Source organism: Tetrao urogallus (assembly GCF_951394365.1).
Source record: "Tetrao urogallus genome assembly, chromosome: 1".
Lineage (NCBI taxonomy): Eukaryota > Metazoa > Chordata > Aves > Galliformes > Phasianidae > Tetrao > Tetrao urogallus.
In genome coordinates, this window is record NC_136813.1 from 163445833 (window position 1) to 163463760 (window position 17928).

Consider the following 17928-nt stretch of genomic DNA (forward strand, 5'->3'; position numbering starts at 1 on the left):
AGTGGAAGCTTGTGTGCAATCTGCTGAAATAATTCCCTTCATGTGTCGCCTCTTCTGGTTCATATGCTGCCATTACAAAGGATGGGCTTGAGGTATTTTGAAGTTTTTCTACAAAATTCAGATGTTTAACTCCTTCTGATTCTTAATGGCATAAAATACAACTTACCAATGCTACTTTGTTTCGCAAACGTTCTTAATATGTAAAAAGCTATGCGAATATCTGCCTAAGTATTGTGCATATGAATGACATTTAAGAGTACAAAATTACAAACCCAGCAGTAATCATCTGGTTTACAGACTGCAGACATATTTTTGCCTTTCTTTCAAGATTTTGGCTTTCACAATTTATAGGGATTGGTGTACAAGAGCCATTAAAAAAAGAAAGCAAATTAATAATTGGGAACATCATTGCTGTAGGAGCTCTACATACACATTTACCCTGTAATTCCTGAACTCCTAGGATGCAACTGAGGCCAAAACAGCCAAGCAGATCCGCAGCATAATGTGAAGATGATTGATGGCTCTGGCAAGTTCATCCACACTTGTAACATCTTCCTGATTATTTAAAGTTTTGTAACACAGTAAATGCATATTAAATGGTTTATTCTGATCTGCAGCTTCAATAGATTCACGGTCTTGTCCACATTTAATTTGGCATACAGTGTGGCACCAGAACAGTCCATCTGCAAATTCTTTCTGTGTTAAAATCAGGGAAGAGAATGCCTTTGGTATAGGCAAAAGACAGCCCTCTACAATTATTTAGTTCACGAAAAGAACTTTAACACTCATTACTGTTACAGCTGGGAGACCTTAAAGGCTGTGTTCATTCAGAACAGAATGGCCAAGTAAGCTAATGAAGGTACACTGATGTGGGAAAAGAGAAAATAACTGAGTTTTCCACTTGCTCCAAGCGCAGTGAAGTCAGTTGTATGCAATGATTTCAATTCTCCTGTTTACACAGAGGCTGGCAAACAGCTTACAGTCCCGCTGCTTCTTGTGATCCAACCCCATGATTAATTGAAATATCTTTTTATCCATTTAAGTTTCAGTATGCACTTCTAAATCAGCGAAGCATAGAACAGTGCTCAGTCAGTCAACTGCAACAGCTTAACAACATGTTTGCGAGTTGCATTTTCCTTCTCTTTCCTCCATGTTTTGGCTTTTCCTCCTTTTTGCATCACCAAGTAATTGAAGCTCCTTCACAGAAAGTGGTGGTGTTCTTATATGTTCTTATAACCAGTAATTCTTGTTATTAAAGTTTTATTCAAGTTCCTACTAGCTTATACCTAAATAAAAAGGAAAGCACTCTGTATATTTCAGAGTTAATCTGCATCGTTTTAAAACGATAATTTTTACCTTCACATGTTAAAATGTGTCCTAATAAAGCTGGTTTAAAAAATGGGTAATTGTAAACTGAGTCTCAGTGGTTGCTTTTGCCTAAGAGAAACAGGCAACAGAGCAGGTGACAGCTGCAAGAAACCATGTTTAGTAAGGCAAATTCATCCAAAGCGTTTGGTTAACTATTGGTAATGCCTGGGCAGGCACTAGCTGGTTAAAAACTGTTCCTCCATATAAAAAAAAGTCCTTATTCAGTTTTAGGCCGGAAAGTGCTGTCTACTCCTTCAATAATTTTGTCGGCGATTTTCCCTATGGTTTTTTTCACAACTTTGAGGTCGTTCTCGTGCAAGATTTTCTGTGTCAGGTACTTCTCTCGTTTGACCTTGCTCTTGGTCTCTTGTGACACATCCGGGATTATGTAGGAAATAATAAACTTCACAAAGTATATGACATGCTGAGGAAGGTGCAAATGAAAAGAAATGTCAGTTGGGTTGAACGGGATGTTATTATTATTCTGAGAAATATTGAAATGTCACCCTATTTCTTAAGGCTGTGGTTTTGTACCAGTATCTACTACGCTGGAACAGTATCCTAAAAAGCAGAGATGAATAGAATAATTGTCTGATAAACAAAACTTTCTGATTTTCTAATCCCGATGCTACTAATGAATTTTCTGATTGCTCTGGGGAACCCTGGTGCTCAGTGCTTCCCTTCCCCCCAGACTGTGGAAATATTGGTTACAGATCTTTCTAAATTGTTTCAGGTTTGTCCAAATGCCTCCAGGGCTGCAGACATTCCTCTGCTATGGAACTGTGCTCTAGCAAGCTGCACATTTCTGGTGACTTCAGTAGTCCCTGGATCAGGCACTAAGTACATTTTATAATGAAAGAATATTTGGTATTCCTTTCCTTTGATCTTGGACTGGCTCCCATCTTTCCTAACCCCACACTGTTGCTGCATGGGAGAGAGCAATTGCTCTTTAACCAGAGTCTCATCTACAGACTCACCTCTTGCAGTGATTGACTTTACACAGGTCACTCAGTGCACATGTGCTGCATTGCATGTATTCATTAAGCAGGGCACATAAAAACATATAAAAATGTTTGGTGCTACTGTCCCTTCTTTTTCTGATATTAGAAATCGCTTGACAGTTTTTGAGAAGAGAAACTGCAAATACTGGGGCAATCCTCAATGGATGCAATCACTTCAGAGACTTTTTCTAGCAGCGCTACACTTAATTTACCTCTCCTGAGCCCATGCCAGCACCAGTGCGTACTAAAAGCTCTGACAGCTGTGCCTGAACAGAATGTCTTCCAAGGATTTTCTGCAGGGAGGAAAGAGGAGTCTAAATCACTTATGCTGAAAACCCCTACAGGCTTACCTCCATGACAATGATGAAAGCCAGCTTGGCTGCGATGACGTGCCAGTAGTATATGTTATGCTCATACTGATGCTGGTGCCCAGGAGGGTAGCGGAAGTCACGGTACCTGAAGGCAATGCAGAGAGTCAGCAGCCAGTGTCAGCAATGTGCAGTACGGCTCTGTGGCCAGAGGATGGAGCAAGCCGTGTCCTGGCTTAGCACAGCCTGAACAGACTGCTGAATGCAACTGCAGCAGTGATAAACCTTCTTAAGTCACTTTTAAAGCATATGAAGAAAACAAAATGAAGTAAGTATTACTTATAAGTGGATAGTTCACTCAGTTCTGCCATTCAAACTACGCTGCTTGCACAATGTTCTAACATTTCTTACTGCGTATTTTTAATGGATCTGGATTATTTAGATATTAAAGCAGTGATATTTACCCTTGTCACTGGGAAAGGATGGTTATTTGACACTTGCCTGCATGTCGTGTGGTTCCCAAACCAGGGGGAAAATGGCTTGCTTGCATTCTTGAAGTCTGATATATTGAAGACAGAGAGTGTATTGTTTATATACCCCTTCATGGTGTAACTGCTGTGGCTCCCATAAGGAGGGACTGAAAAGGACCAGTAATAAACCAGACGAGGAATCATGTCAGATGTAAAAGCAATTATCATGGCCTGCATTTTAGAAAGAGGGGACAAAAAAGCAGAGTAGCATTTAAGAAATAAGCCTTACTGTGCACAGCCTTGCCATATATTTAGTATCTCAAAATTTACAGTACAAGCTAAAAACAGAAAGTATGTGCTTTTCCAGTCAGTGGTTCCCTCTGTGAGTGAGGCACTCACAGGCACAAACAATCTCCTTCTGGAATGTGCAGTCCATCTAGTTTTTAAATTATACTGGCTCTGCTGGATGCCTCAAAAAAGTTGTGCTGCGATACACTTTTATCCTCCTCAACATGGTGGGGAGGTCAGCAACCAAACTCACCTCGCACCATGCTAGGATAACCTCCAGCAAACACACTTGGTATCAGAGGTGCACATGAGATGCTTGAAGAAAATCTGCCTGGTGAAACTTATGGAAACCACAGCAGAGTCCTTCAGCAACAGAAAATTAAATTTCACCAGGAAGCCTGAAGTTTGCATACAAAGAATTAAATAAAGAAATAGCTGATCCAGCTCTGACCCTAGAAACATCCCACTCTTTCTGAGGTGACAGCCAGTCCAAATTTGTCCTGGCAGTTGTTGGCTCATGAGTTTCAGTGTCAGTACATGTGGAAACTGCTCTTGATGCCAAGATCACTTTTTTAGTAGCAGCTGCACAGTGCTGCTTTACATATGACGTGACCACTTGTTTTTATCAAGCTCCCAGGAGAGGCCCTGTTCTACTCTGTCCTACTCAGTCTGCTAGGCACAAACTGAGCAGGAAATTGGATCTGTGGGTTTGTCGTAGGAAGTCTTTCCTAAATGCATGAACTTCCCAAAACATCCTATTCCGGAGGACAGGTTTACTATGTTTAATCCAGTATCCTCCTCTGTTACCGCAAATTCAAAAGGCTTCCCCGTGAGGAAGACTTTCCACTGCGCTTCATGCCCAGCACAAGGCTGCCCAGACAACTCAATACGACAGGCATGTGCCCAGGGCCCAGGAACTACGGGTTATTTGCATGCCATGGCTGGAGGAGAACTCTTCAGTCCTATGGCAGTGGACAAAAATACCCGATGACATGAATGGTAACAACCTGTGTGGGGAAGGTTCCCAGCTGGACCCATTCCTGATCTGCTACACCATAAGACAAAGAAACAGGACTTAAGTTTGAGGCTGTGGTTCAAAATCTTTCTCTCGTTCTCCAGAATGTTGCTGCAATTTAGTTCAATTGAGAGAACGTTAATTTGGCTGATGAGAAAGAAAAGAGAGGCATCCTATCACTAAAAGAGTTTAAAAGTTTCAAGGATCAACACATTGAAAAGATTTTTTTTTGCACTGTATTCTGGCTTAAATAAAATGTAGGTGGCATGAACTTTTAAAAACTGTTTTTAAGCAATACGTGCCAGTGAGGAATGAAGTGAAAATTATGTGTTGTTTATATTTACATGCAGTGTAGGTGTTTTTGGCTGACAAGAAATATATATTACTGTGCCCTGCAGTTTCAGGAAGAAGACCTCACACTTAAATTACACTGTTTTTAACTGAAGTATAAGCACAGAAAGTTTTAGTTAAATATAATTTCTTACTGCTTATTAGCCCATAAGGTTTGCATCAAGTCAGACCATAAAAGAACTAAAAGCAACTGAACAGTAAGGCAAAAAACATCCTTTTCCCTTTGTACCAATTTGGTTTGGTGCTGCTTCTATGTATCATTCAGCAAGATGCCAGAATATAGTATTTATACAACTTAACGTTTGCTCTTTATGATTTTTTTGCAAGGCCTCAGGTCTCTCATCATCATAAATCCGAGCCCCGTCTCACACTCCTCCCCCTCCCTGAATGATCTCCAGATGTGCTCCAGAGGGCTACAAGGACAGAAAAACGAAAGCTAATCCTACGGCATCCTCTCAAAGGAAAAGCTTTTCTTCCTTTTGAATTATGGGCTGCATTTTACAGTATTGTACTGGGGAACTACAAACAAATAGCACACTCTCTACTTCCCAAGCTATACCATGCACAGTTTTCCATTTATACTGTAACTAACTAAAATCAGTCTTTAAATCACAACAGATGCTTTGATATCATGCTGTAGCAAGTCCAGTGCCTGAGTGGCAAGTCTCAAAATGGACATATTTTGGCAAAAGTTGCTGATAAGATACTCGTAGGTGTTACAAAGCCAGTGTGGGAAGGAGAGGAAGATACTCTACCCAAATCAAATCAGCTGTAGGAGTCACGTAGAAAAGAAACAGTTTCTATGTTCTAATGAAAAATAGTGATGGCAAAGGGATGACAAAGACAAGATTAATGGCCTACACTAGATCCAGATCCTGGATGTGAAACGAGAAACAAACTTGAAGATAATGGAAGAAAACTGTTTTCAGTATCTCTATTACATGGCTTTAGAGACCACACTTCACTAGAAAGAAATATGGATCTCTGAACGCCTTGCAACACCTGCAATAGAGACTCCTGAGCACGGCCTCTACTGTTGTGCCCCTTGCTATCAGCCTGCCTGGTGTCAGTGGCCAAGGCACTACAATCATACTAAGATTAACTGCATCTGACACACAAGATCTCCAAACAGGGTTATGAAAAGAAACATGCCTGCTGTTAGCAGTCACATAAGCACTGGGATTGAGTGCTTGGCAAGGAGGACAGGGAGCAAAACCAAGCTGTAAATGCACTTGTGCACATTGAGGACTCTGAGTTTTCAGAGATATCACTTCAGGGATGGAGCACATCAGGAATTTGGAATGGAAACACTGCAAAGCTTGCAGTAGCCTCAGATGGGCTGTGAATGGGTAGTGACAGACACCTAAAACTACCGTTGGGTCACTTTTCTGCAGGAGCTAAAGCAGGGTCGTGTACACACTCCTAACAGAAGCCTGCACATCTGAGTCACCATAAGGTCACCAACTTTAACTCTGCACTGAATACCATAAGGTCTTCGATTGAGGTACTTGTAACAATGCTTATAATAATCTTAAGATATATATTCAGTCTTCTATTTCACAGTTAGTTGTATTACAAGTCCTAGGTGGACTGATGAGGAAAGACTGTCAGGTTACCCAATAACATAATATATATATTATTTTTTAATTTATGCAAAAAGTATACAATTTATAATATAATATATATAATATACATAATTAATACATATTATATATCAATCTATCTACCTATTTCTTCCTTCTAGGACACCAGAAGCTTTGTCTTATATTTTACAGGTTTTGTAGCAGCACAGTTCAAAAGAGGACATTAATGCAGCAGTAATTTTGCCTCTATGTTACTCTAGCTATGCTACATCTGGGTGTTTGCACAATCTCCCTAATTTGCTGGGAAAGCTGTCATTAACAATTTTTTTACACAAACAGTAAAATCGAAAGATTCCAGCAGTATCCCAGGTGTCACTTGACATTTCTAATAATTTGAACATGTGTTACCAAAGTCACATCATTTTTATTTTAAATTTTAACATCACATTTGCTGGTAGGCCTTGGATGTTTCACACACCTATGGAACAGCTGCATTTATGTTTGATGTGCCTCAGTAGATCTGTGTGAAACCACTGGAGCATATGCTCCAGTTTGTTGTCTATCTATTTATCTCCTAGATTTTTTTGTAAATTTTCCATCCTCAAGATTTTTTTACTTCTGATACTTCTTCATGTTTATTTATCTGCTTTTATGTTTTCCTTAGTCTCTTCTCTACATCCTATCTATGTTTAACATGCCTGTTAGATTTCTATAGTTTGGGATAAAATTCTTGAAAGGAATTACAGCCGAATGCCTGATAGCTGAATTTGTCATGTAAAATATTCCTAATCATTGAAATCCATCCTACACTCATATTTCTGCATGGTCAGAACTCCCAACTTCAGTAACCATGAAAACAAACTAGTGAGAAGGTGGCAGCCCAATAGGCTGTCAGGCCATGGCAGCTCATCTTTCCCACTCCTTGAAAATATCCACTTCCTTTCAGGGCAAAACAAAGACATTTAAAAGTGGAGGAAAAAAGAGAGCAATATGCAGGGGAACTTGTCTGGGTGTGGAGAGGGGAGGTACACGTATCTGTCTCATGATTTCTGAAAAGTAGAATCCCTGGGGTGGAGACCCCACACAGGTGGTTGAACACCTACTGACTGTAAAAGGTGCCTGAGACACAGGAAAGTAAGCTAATGTCCTGGTTTAAATGTGAATTGCTCTGTTCATTGAAATAAGTCCCCAGTAGTATATATGTTAGAGTGCTCATTTCCATCTCTCTCGTCTTACCCAAATTCCACCATCCTCAAAATGGGCAGAGACTCCTATGACAGCTTAGGCTGAGGTGAACTTCAGACTTTACAGGTTTCTCCAGAAACTCCCAATGAGTGCAACAAGGCACTGTTACTGCGAGGAGGTCCTGGAGGAAGTGGCCATCTCAGATTATGTCAGAATGAATCCCTACAGACAGCTACTGCTACTGCAGAGGGAAGCTGTGGTCACTGCTCCTTTGAGAAAGGGCAACACTAGAAACTTAGAAACAGAATACATATGAGTTACTGCTTAAGAATAAATCAAACAACCCAGAATGATAAAGTCCAGTGGATTACTTGGAATATTTTTCTTCCCACTGTGCAGCCTGTACAAGATTTTGGTGACATAGCAATACAGAAATTTGAAACATATAAATTTCATTGTTAAAGAGTATATTCATGAGGAAAGGATAAAGTTTTCTAAATATGTTAAATAAATCATTTTCAAAATTGGTTTTAACTGCAAGTGAAAAATGGATTCATTTGCATATTCTTAGGAATTCATTCTTATCTCAAGAGATAAGTACTATAATGTTGAGCATGTACTGTATTTTTAAATAAAGAAAGAAGCTGAATTACTGCTTTAACTGCAAAAAACTGCTCAAAGCTAAACTCAGGTATGACCAGAAGAACTGTAAGTTGGAAACAACAATCAATTAAGCCTTAGCTGAACTCTAACATATTTTTTTTTTCTCAAAATTAATACATTTAATTATAGACTCTCAAAAATAACTCTTTATTTTGTGCTACTATCTCAGTCTTTATATGTATAACTTAACTTTTAATGAAAGCAGTAGTAACTCTGTCCAACTACAATTTCTTTTACTTAGACTTAATATTTTAGATGGTAGCCATATTTCTAAACCATCTGAAAAATAACTCAAAGCCTGCTTCACAGGGGCTAACGTCACAAGGGACTGAAACTTGTAATTAATTTGGATCATCTGTGTGCCTCATGTAGCCACTCTGGCATGACAAACATTGATACACACGGCATTCCACATTTAGATGCAACGCTTGCAGTGAAGGCATTTTACCTTTCGTAGTGGCTGGCACACTACTTACATTGGTCACCACAGCCAGAATGGCTATGCCTTGCATGATGGGCTGCCACGCACCGATGTCTTGTGCCTTCTGCGGAACCATGCGCCTGAACTGGGTTGTCAGCTTCCACGCATCCAGCCTGATTTCCAACATGTTGTTGATAAGAGCCAGTAGAGGAGCCAGGGGGAATGATGCCACAAACAGGGTGACAAAGCCAAACTGTATAACTGGCAAAGGGAGAGGTCACATGCCTTGATGCGTTCTTTTACTGGGGATAAGCATAGATTTTGTATACTCAAATTGAGAGAATGAGGGGCAAGGAAGAGTAGCAGAGTTCCCAGAGAATCTTATGTGTGTGAGAATATATAAGCATAACACTACTGGAAATACCTTCTAGGTGGAGGGGACGGGACAATGTTAAAACTCACAACACATCACAAGGAACTGTTATGGAATTTAAACATTCTCTTATTTCTCATTCTTCTCCACGTAGACTTGGAAATCTAATGACTATATGTCTCAGTGCTGTGTTGCAAAGCCTGAGCTAACAGTGATGTAATGGGTGCCTGGGTGCTGTGACAAGTATGCTGCAATTCTGTTGCAGAACAGATGGTGGCAAACAAGCCAGAATTCTGTCAGTGACCAGGAAACCAGCAACATGTAAGTGACTGCAGACCCAGTGACTTCTGGGTATGCTTCTTGGACCATAGGATAATGAAGCAGCAGCACACCCACAACTGCTCACTCTGTTTTTTAGCTAGAAACTGAAGTGAGGTCTTAAGTGAGGTCTTAACTGAAGTAAGCTGCTTAATAAAAGCTCACAAAGCTATAACGGCTCATCAAAACTTGTACTGGATTTTTAAAAATTTAATATACCTCCTGTTTCTAAACATACTAAATATTACTTGTATGAAAATTTTCCTTAGAGCACACCCACACAGTATCCAGCACAGACAAGAAATTGGAACTAAATGGCTACTTACCCATCTCAAGATACTCATAAAACAATCCAAGTTTTCCAATGGGCTGCAGATGATAGTCCTGTTCCCAGCGTGGAACAATCTTTTCTGATCTAGCATCTGCACAGTATCTTCCAATTAGATTCTTAACCCAACTGTCAGTCAGAGAGAAAAAGACCACTACAATTGGTAAAATAGCCTACAAAGTTCAGTAAATGCAAGTAAACAAACAAAACGTACCCAAAACAAACAGTCTCTTGCTGTTATAACACAGTGGGTTTTAGTTATCCCCAAACTACTGAAAACTTCCTTCAAACATGAGTATAGTTTTCTCTTATCCTGAATGCAGTTATTTAGAACAACAAACAGGATTGTAAAAAGGAAATCTATCAGAATTGCAGTGCTTTACACTTATATTGTACAGGTCAATGACATTTCAAGATAACAGAAAATTAAGACAAAAGTAGGCCTCTGGACAGACAGATTAATCCCTTCTGATCACAGAATCACAGAATGGTTAAGGTTGGCAGGGATCTCTGGGCAGAATCAGAATAGGTTACCTGAGACCATGTCCAGGCAGTTTCTGAAGATCTCTAAGAAGGAACTCTACAACCACTTTATAAAGTCTGTGCCAAATGTTCTATCATCTGCACAACACAGAAGTGCTTCCTGGTGTTTAGAGGGAATCTCTTGTCCTGGCACTGGGCATCACTGACAAGAGTGTGACTCCAAAATCTCTGCAATCCTTCAGGTAATTATGGACATTGGTAAAATCTCTCCTGATCTTTAATGAATAGTCCTAGATCTTTTAGTCTCTTCTCACAGGAGAGATGCTTCAGTCTTTTAATAATTTTGGTAGCCTTTTGCTAGGCTCTCTCCAGCAGTTTTGCACTAGGGAACTCAGCACTGTTGACGCAGCATACATGTTAGAGTGGAAGGATCATCTCTCTTGACCTGCTGGCAATAGTTCATTTAATGCAGTGAAAAATACCATTAGCCTTCTTAGCTGCAAGGGCACGCTCCTTGCTCATGTTCTACTTGGTATCCACCAGGACTTCCTGGTCCTTTTCTGAAAAGATGATCTCCTAAAATGTCCTGGTGCCTATGGTTGTTCCTCCCCATATGGAAGGCTTTGCGTTTTCCCTCACTGAACTTTACGAGGTTCCTGTCAGCCTATTTCTCCAGCCTGAGAAAATCTCTCTGGATGGCAGCACAACCCTCTGGTATATCTGCCATTTCTCCCAATTTTCTGCAGATTTTCTGAGGGTGCACTCTCCCTCTTCATCCAGATCATTAATGAAGATGTTAAATAGGATTGGATCTAGTATTGATCCTTAAGGTACACCGCTAACTACTGGCCTCTAACTACACTTTGTGCTTCAGCTGAACACTACTCTCTGAACACAGCTGATCCACCTTACTGTCTACTCATCCAGCCCATTAACAGTTTGTAGAGGTCATCTGGGGAGCACTGTCAATGACCTTACTGAAACCAAGACAGACAGTATAGCTCTCCCCTCATCTACCAAGCCAGTCATTCCATCATAGAGTAGCTGGTCAAGTAAGACTTTCCCCTGAGTGAATCCATGCCAACTACTCCTGATCACTTTCTTGTGCCTGGATTAGCTGCTACAAGGATTGAGGTGCAGCTGTAATTTGCGTCTAAAAGAGTTGCACACAAATTTAAGTAAACTGATGAATCAGTTGTAGACATTTTCAGTGGTCAAAGGCCTATATTCAAAAAAGGAAGGTGGAAGAATATCAATCAACAGAGAAAGAAAATAAAACACTTCTCTTTTACTTGCAGAAATGAAGAATGAGAGGTCAATTAAAAATCACATCCAGAAATGATACTCAGCATTTCAGGACCTAAAAGTTACTTGTCATCTATGAAAGTGAATTCAAAATTCTGGTTAGGTCAATGTGTTACCTACATACAAATGGTAGGAATCAATTGTTTATGGCTGTAACTGACATCTGCAGGCATGCTCACTCTAGGGACACTTTAACCAGCTAAAAGATGCTGAAAAGAGGGATGGGTCTACAGTGCCATCCTGCAACTGGCAGCATTTGGGTCTGGAGAACCAGTAACCCAGCAGAGCACACTAGCTACACAGTATTTGTGACATGCTTTGAAACTGCTTTGCTGCACAATTTGTGGGCTTGGAAGAACCACAGCCAAATGGAATATGTTGTGGACTGATGTTTATGGCATTCAGGAGGGCATAAGCAAACTCGGAGTTTCCTACTCCAAGTAGTGTAAGCAGTTATCAATCAGTTTAAAATAAAGAACAAGTTCTGAGAGCTGGAACAGAGTCCTGGATAGTAACTTCATCTAAATTACTTGGAGAATATTCACTATTAGCACTTCGTTTATTGTTTACATTAAAATATGACCTTCCAGAGATCTACCATGCTAAAAAAGGCATTTTTAGGGACTCTGAAGGTCACATATAACTATAAAACGAAATGAGTTAAATTAATAAATTATTCATAATTTTTACATGTATAGCAACAAATCACTGAATTCAACATCAAGCAATAGTATTTAGTTCAGTATTTTCAGAGCTTCTGCTGCCTCAATTTTAAGTATCAAACACGATGCACATTAAGTCTAATCTGCAGAGGAGAAAAGCACTTCTGATTAGAACTAATATCGGTCAAAATGACAGAGACAGAAGCTCAAAACTACCAAAGCAAAACTAACCAAACTATCTAAAAAGTCCCCAAAAGTCCCAAAAGACTAGCCATATTCTTTTAGAATGCGATTTGCTCCAATCAAATTTAGTGACCGAACTCCTGAACGAATCAAGCAAAACAGCATCTTTCAAATGCAAAAGGGCAAGTTACTTAGTAGTCTGAACTTACGGAAGAAGCACTTCTTGAATGTTATTCCATATTGCTTTACCTCCTACTATGATGGCAAGCTGAGTTGTGAGTTCAAGGAGACATCCACCTGGATCACACTACAGGTTGGGAGAGACATGAAAGATTTTTGAAGTTGAGAAAACTTTCAAGCAGGAATGAAGCATTTAAAAGAATGAATTTCTGATTTATTATAACAGCACTTCTTTAAGCTACAGAAGACTATTTAGGCAAACATTTATACTAATTTATGCAAAAGTCAACTCCAGGTCAAATATAGTCACATATGATAGGTTTACAGGACACTACTGAAAGCACAAAACACCAGGTGAAGTCTTGCAGTCTGCAATCATGCACCTGATGACTATACTGTCATCAGGTGAGGATCACCCAGCAGAAGAGGAAGGCATCTACTCATGTTCATAGAACCACTGAATATCCTTAGTTGGAAGGGACCCGGAAGGATCCTTGAGTCCAACTCCTGGCTCCACACAGGACTGCCTAAAATTCAAACCCTATCTATGAGACCATTGTCCAAACACTCCTTGAACTCCAGCAGCTCAGTGTCATTCCCACCGCCCTGGGCAGCCCGTTCCATGCTCACCACCCTCTGATGCAGACCCTGTCCCCAACCCCAGCTGCCCTCCCCTGGCACAGCTCCATGCCGTTCCCTCGGGCGCTGTCGCTGTCACACAGAGCAGAGCTCAGCGCTGCCCCTCTGAGGAGCTGCAGCCGCCATCAGGCCCCCCTCAGCTCCTCTGCTCTGGGCTGAGCAAACCCAGGGACCTCAGCTGTTCCTCATACCCCTTGCCTTCTAGAACCTTCACCATCTTCGCAGTCCTCCTCTGGACTCTCTATAACATTACTGTGGTAATGCAAACTGCATACAGTGCTTAAGTTGAGGACGCACCAGCGCAAAGCAGAGCAGAATGTTCCTATGTCTACTCCCCTTCCTGCGTGTTGGACCATGGGAAAGTGAGCTTTTCTGGGTACATAAAAAACATTTCTAAGCTCAGCTAGTCTTGTGTCATATTCGTTTGTGCAATGGATTAACGAGGAGGCAAGCAGCTTTGGAGGCAGTCACATTCCAAACCCCAACTATATACCACCATGTTGTACAATCCCAAATGCAGCAGAATATCTGGACTAATGGCTCTTGCATTTTGAAAGCAAGTACTATGATATATTCTTACCTCTTCATTGCGATACTTTCCTAGCCAATAAACTGGATTTCCAGGGTAACCTACAAATTTACCCTTAAAGAAAGCTATGTAGAAGCATGAAGAATAGTAGTTGACAAACTGGAACAAGAACATCTTTGTGGTCAAACTGTTTTCGTATTCGGTTTGTGTCCTTGGAAGCTCTGCAATTATAGAAAAAAAAGTAAGGAAAAGGCCAACCAGCAAGTACCTGAAAGCTGCTTTGGAGCCTCAGCTGGAAAAGTATGCATATTACTTGTGCTCCTTAATGTGACTGAGAGCATTATAAATTAGATTGTACATAATCCCTATGTATATGGTAGCTGCTATGCTAATTCTAAATCTGTATGGGTAGTAAAAAGGAAAGAATTTGTCTTCTGACAATAAAGAACAAGCAAAAATCTAATAACTTGGAAAAAAAATCTCCCAAATCTAGCACACTCAGGAAAGATGCAAATGTAATGCTTTCAACTGGTGAAACAGTATTAAATGAAACTATATTAAAACACAACACTACTTCACACATCTAAAGTAAATAGCTACTTTAGAGCTGATGGTCTGAATATAAAGAATAATAATATTTGTGACTGTTTATCTATTTAATAACAAGGGAATGGCATCTAGCTTTGGAACAGTGACCCTATTTCATTTATTTACAAGAAAATAGCTATTCTCCCCATAAACAAAAGCTAATGTAATTGAATGTGTTATGCATTACTGATCTGTTTTCATAAAGCTTGGTTATTATAGTAATTTTCTTTGCTTTGCCTATTTTACAAGCATAAAATTGTAAACAATTCATCTTTGATGCTGGCTACACAAGGAGTTTCCAGGCAAAGAGCTGAATATCACATTCCTCTGATAGTCAGAAAATCTGTATTTGAAAAATTCTAGATGGTATCATATGATTCGGTGGGAAAATTCTGAAAAGCATGGTATAGATATTCATTTACTGGAGTTCTGATTATAAATACAAATGCTATTTTTGCTTGTTGTTGTAGCCAAAGTTTCAATCTGAGGCACAGTGAAGACATACCAAAGTCGGTAATGAGGATCGCTACTTTTTCATAAACGATGTTCAGAACCATAATGATGATAAAGCTGATGATTGAAGCTGTTACTGAGGTGGCTGTCTGTGGAGTCAGGTACTTGCGGATTGCTTGTGTGCCATTAATGTGCCGTGGCAATGTGGCAGAAAACACCAGGAAAACAGAGAGTCTGTAGACAATGATTCCAATAACTGAAGCAATAATCAAAAGAATCTGCCAGGAGAATGTAGGAAATATATTAATGTTGAACTACTGGATTTGGGAAGAAAGTTTGAAATTCATTTTACAATAGGCAAAAAGAAACTGGTTGTGTGCCTTTTATTCCATCCCATGAGTACAAGAGGATGCGCAGATGGGATAGAAGGCAATAAATCTAGAGTCCATTAAAGAAGCATTTTTCATGTAGCACAGTGAATCTGCAGGAACAAAAAGAAATGGTCTGTTTTATGACTAATAACAAGCCTTGTTGCCATGTGAGATAACATAATGAGATGTGTAATCAAATGTCACGCCTGAAGGCTTGTGATGGTTCCAGGAGGACACTGGGTAACTAGCGGGGTGGCAAATATGCTAGCAGGTCCATGCTGACCCTGGAGAGGGCTGTCACTTCTCTTTCACATGATGGTATTACAGACACATTTTAAGCCATGTCATGTGATCTGCAGGAGCTGTACTCATGCTCCAGGCACCTCACATTACTTTCCATCTCTTCTCTTTCTGCTTTCTTGCTAGTTCTCTAGCTATTATTCAGACTCAGACCCTCAGAGCTGTGCATTTTTTGTTTACTATCTCGGCAAAATGTCATAAATTCTTCTCCCTCCACACTCCTAGCACAGAATTTGAGAGTACAGTAACACAATGGCAAAACTAGATCAAATCTCCTTGATTTCTACCTGAATCCTTCAACCTGATGCCTGCCTACTTAAATCCAGCAGCAAGCCAGTCTTCTTTTTGTTGTGTTTCAGCTGTTAAGAGGTGCTTCTGGACTGCCAGCCACTGTCCTGTCTCAGTGTTGTCTTGTCTCCTATTATCTAGGATGAGTTCTTGAGTTCTTTTGGAGCTGCTGCTCATGCTACGTGTGAGGAGAACATACAGCAGGCTGAAACACCGAGCTTTTCAAGGCAACCTCTCTAGGCACGCTTACCATGTGATACAGTTTCATGGGTGGCTGGATTTCTTTCAAGGTTAAGTTTTAATTAAAGCGGCAGCTTTAGAAGATCAAAGAGTGCTCAGCTTTGCTCTTCTAAGTGAAACAAAAAACCTGAAAGAAGTCCAGAGCTGTGAGATATTATATTGAACCAAACAGCTGGAATGAGTAGGGCAGACACTGGCAGGGAGGACAACACATAAAAAAAGCCCCACAACTCTCTTCCCTACTCTCTTCACAAAAGCGAAGACATTTATCTTTAAATAATGAGGGAAAAAACAGTGAATGACATTCACAAAGCTACAGCTGTGGGATGTTCAATGGATATTTTCTCCTGACTGCATGCTAATGAGTTATCTGCTGGCTACAGTGACCTTGTCCATGTGGATCCATACTTCACGGCCTTGTTTTACGCATCGGATGGAAATTTAACTGAACTTATTTCTCTTGATATCTTTTGATCAGGTTAGGAAAATCTATCTTTAGACACTTAGTGAAGAAGTAAATTGATGAGGTGAAAGAATAAAAGGAGAACTTTACCCAGAAGAAGACTGCACTTGTACATAAAGTTATACGCACGCACTTCCCACAGGCAGTGTATGGCACATGTTCTTCTTGCTGCAAAAGATTCAGAAACAGATCAAAGATACATCCAATCTTTTCTTCATACGTTTTTGTACGCATCAGTTAGCCCTTTGTGACAGGACACCAAATGTCTTGCTTTTTTATCCTGGAAACTCACATTTATTCATGATTTCAGAAGACTTACCTGATTACAGTTGCCTCTTTTTACTGCCTGTTCTAAGACAAAAATGACTTCCACAGAGGCTGCATGTCCTCAGCTCTTATTGACTTTAGCTACAATAGGGTGCATAGTCTTTCTGAATGGACCCATCGTTCTTGGCTGATCATAGTATCCAAGATCACTGCCTTTCAAACCAGTTAATTTGGAATCATTTCAAGTGTCCTCTAATAAGCTCTAGTATAATGTGGATGCAATGTGAAAGCAATGCAAATAATCCGATAAATGCTAGAGCAATATATTGACAGAGAATAATAAAAACTGAAGATGAGCTAAAGTGATCTGCAAAAGCAGAAGCTACTCAAAATATATAATGAGTAGAAATCTAAACTAAGATCCTCATAAATATGAATCCTATTTCATTAAAATGAGGATTATCCTTGTCCCTGTGAGTTTGCTGTTATTAATCGTAACTGCATCTACATTCACTTGGCAACAATACCTATTTATACATTTCAAACAGGATAGAAAAAATGCCTTGCCATTATACATAATGCAACATCCTTCCCTCTGTTTCACCTTTTCTTTTTTTTTCTTTTTTTCCTGACATATTTTTAGGCAAAGATAGCAAATGCTCTGTGATCTTGGCCTCTGGCAGCAGCACAGGATTGTTTATTGGGGGATTTAATAAGGCAGACTTAGTTTCTCTCCTAAGCTAGGTACAATGTCTATTTCTGTTCATTAATGACACAGGAATTTCATAGCTCCTCCAACATGCAACTAAGAGATGCCTATGGTTAGTAGAACTTCCCTCCTACACATCTGGAATTTATAAACTCACTATTCAGGCCAGCTTATCAGCTCTCCTTGAAGCACTGCCAATTTATTCTGCTCCATTCCAGATCCATCATTTTCACAGTGCTCCCATAACATGTCTATTGCAGTAGCTCTGACCAGTTACCAAAATAGTCCTTACCTGTGTGATTTCATTCACTACTACATGAGTGCACTGAGCTTCATATTCTGGGCGAATTTGTTCTTCTTGCTCTAAGTACTCCACTGTGTCCCATTCATACTCCAGCTCAGCCTGCCTTCTCTTCCAAAACTCCAAAAACAATGTAACTGTCCAGAAGACAAACGGAAGAAGCAACAGTTGGACGCTGAAGTGCTGGGCTCATATATACCACATGGCTCATATTTCCATACAACTTTCCACAGGCATGGAGCAAAACCCTTAATAGCTAGTATGATGGTGTCAAGTGCCCATGAGGAAGAAAATA

General features: G+C 40.0%; 1 protein-coding gene across 1 annotated transcript in view; it reads right to left on the reverse strand.

Annotated features, from left to right (window-relative positions):
* Positions 1 to 1585: 1585 nt before the first annotated feature.
* ANO6 (anoctamin 6) overlaps positions 1586 to 17928 on the reverse strand; it is a gene marked incomplete at both ends in the record, with an annotated part of 68108 nt that continues 51765 nt past the window's right edge. The window contains 10 exons of the mRNA XM_079549341.1: positions 1586 to 1792; positions 2720 to 2825; positions 3179 to 3378; positions 8709 to 8914; positions 9671 to 9801; positions 12515 to 12612; positions 13705 to 13874; positions 14747 to 14972; positions 16447 to 16524; positions 17625 to 17770. Coding sequence (XP_079405467.1) covers positions 1586 to 1792; positions 2720 to 2825; positions 3179 to 3378; positions 8709 to 8914; positions 9671 to 9801; positions 12515 to 12612; positions 13705 to 13874; positions 14747 to 14972; positions 16447 to 16524; positions 17625 to 17770 — 1568 coding nt within the window. The remainder of the gene's footprint in view (positions 1793 to 2719; positions 2826 to 3178; positions 3379 to 8708; positions 8915 to 9670; positions 9802 to 12514; positions 12613 to 13704; positions 13875 to 14746; positions 14973 to 16446; positions 16525 to 17624; positions 17771 to 17928) is intronic.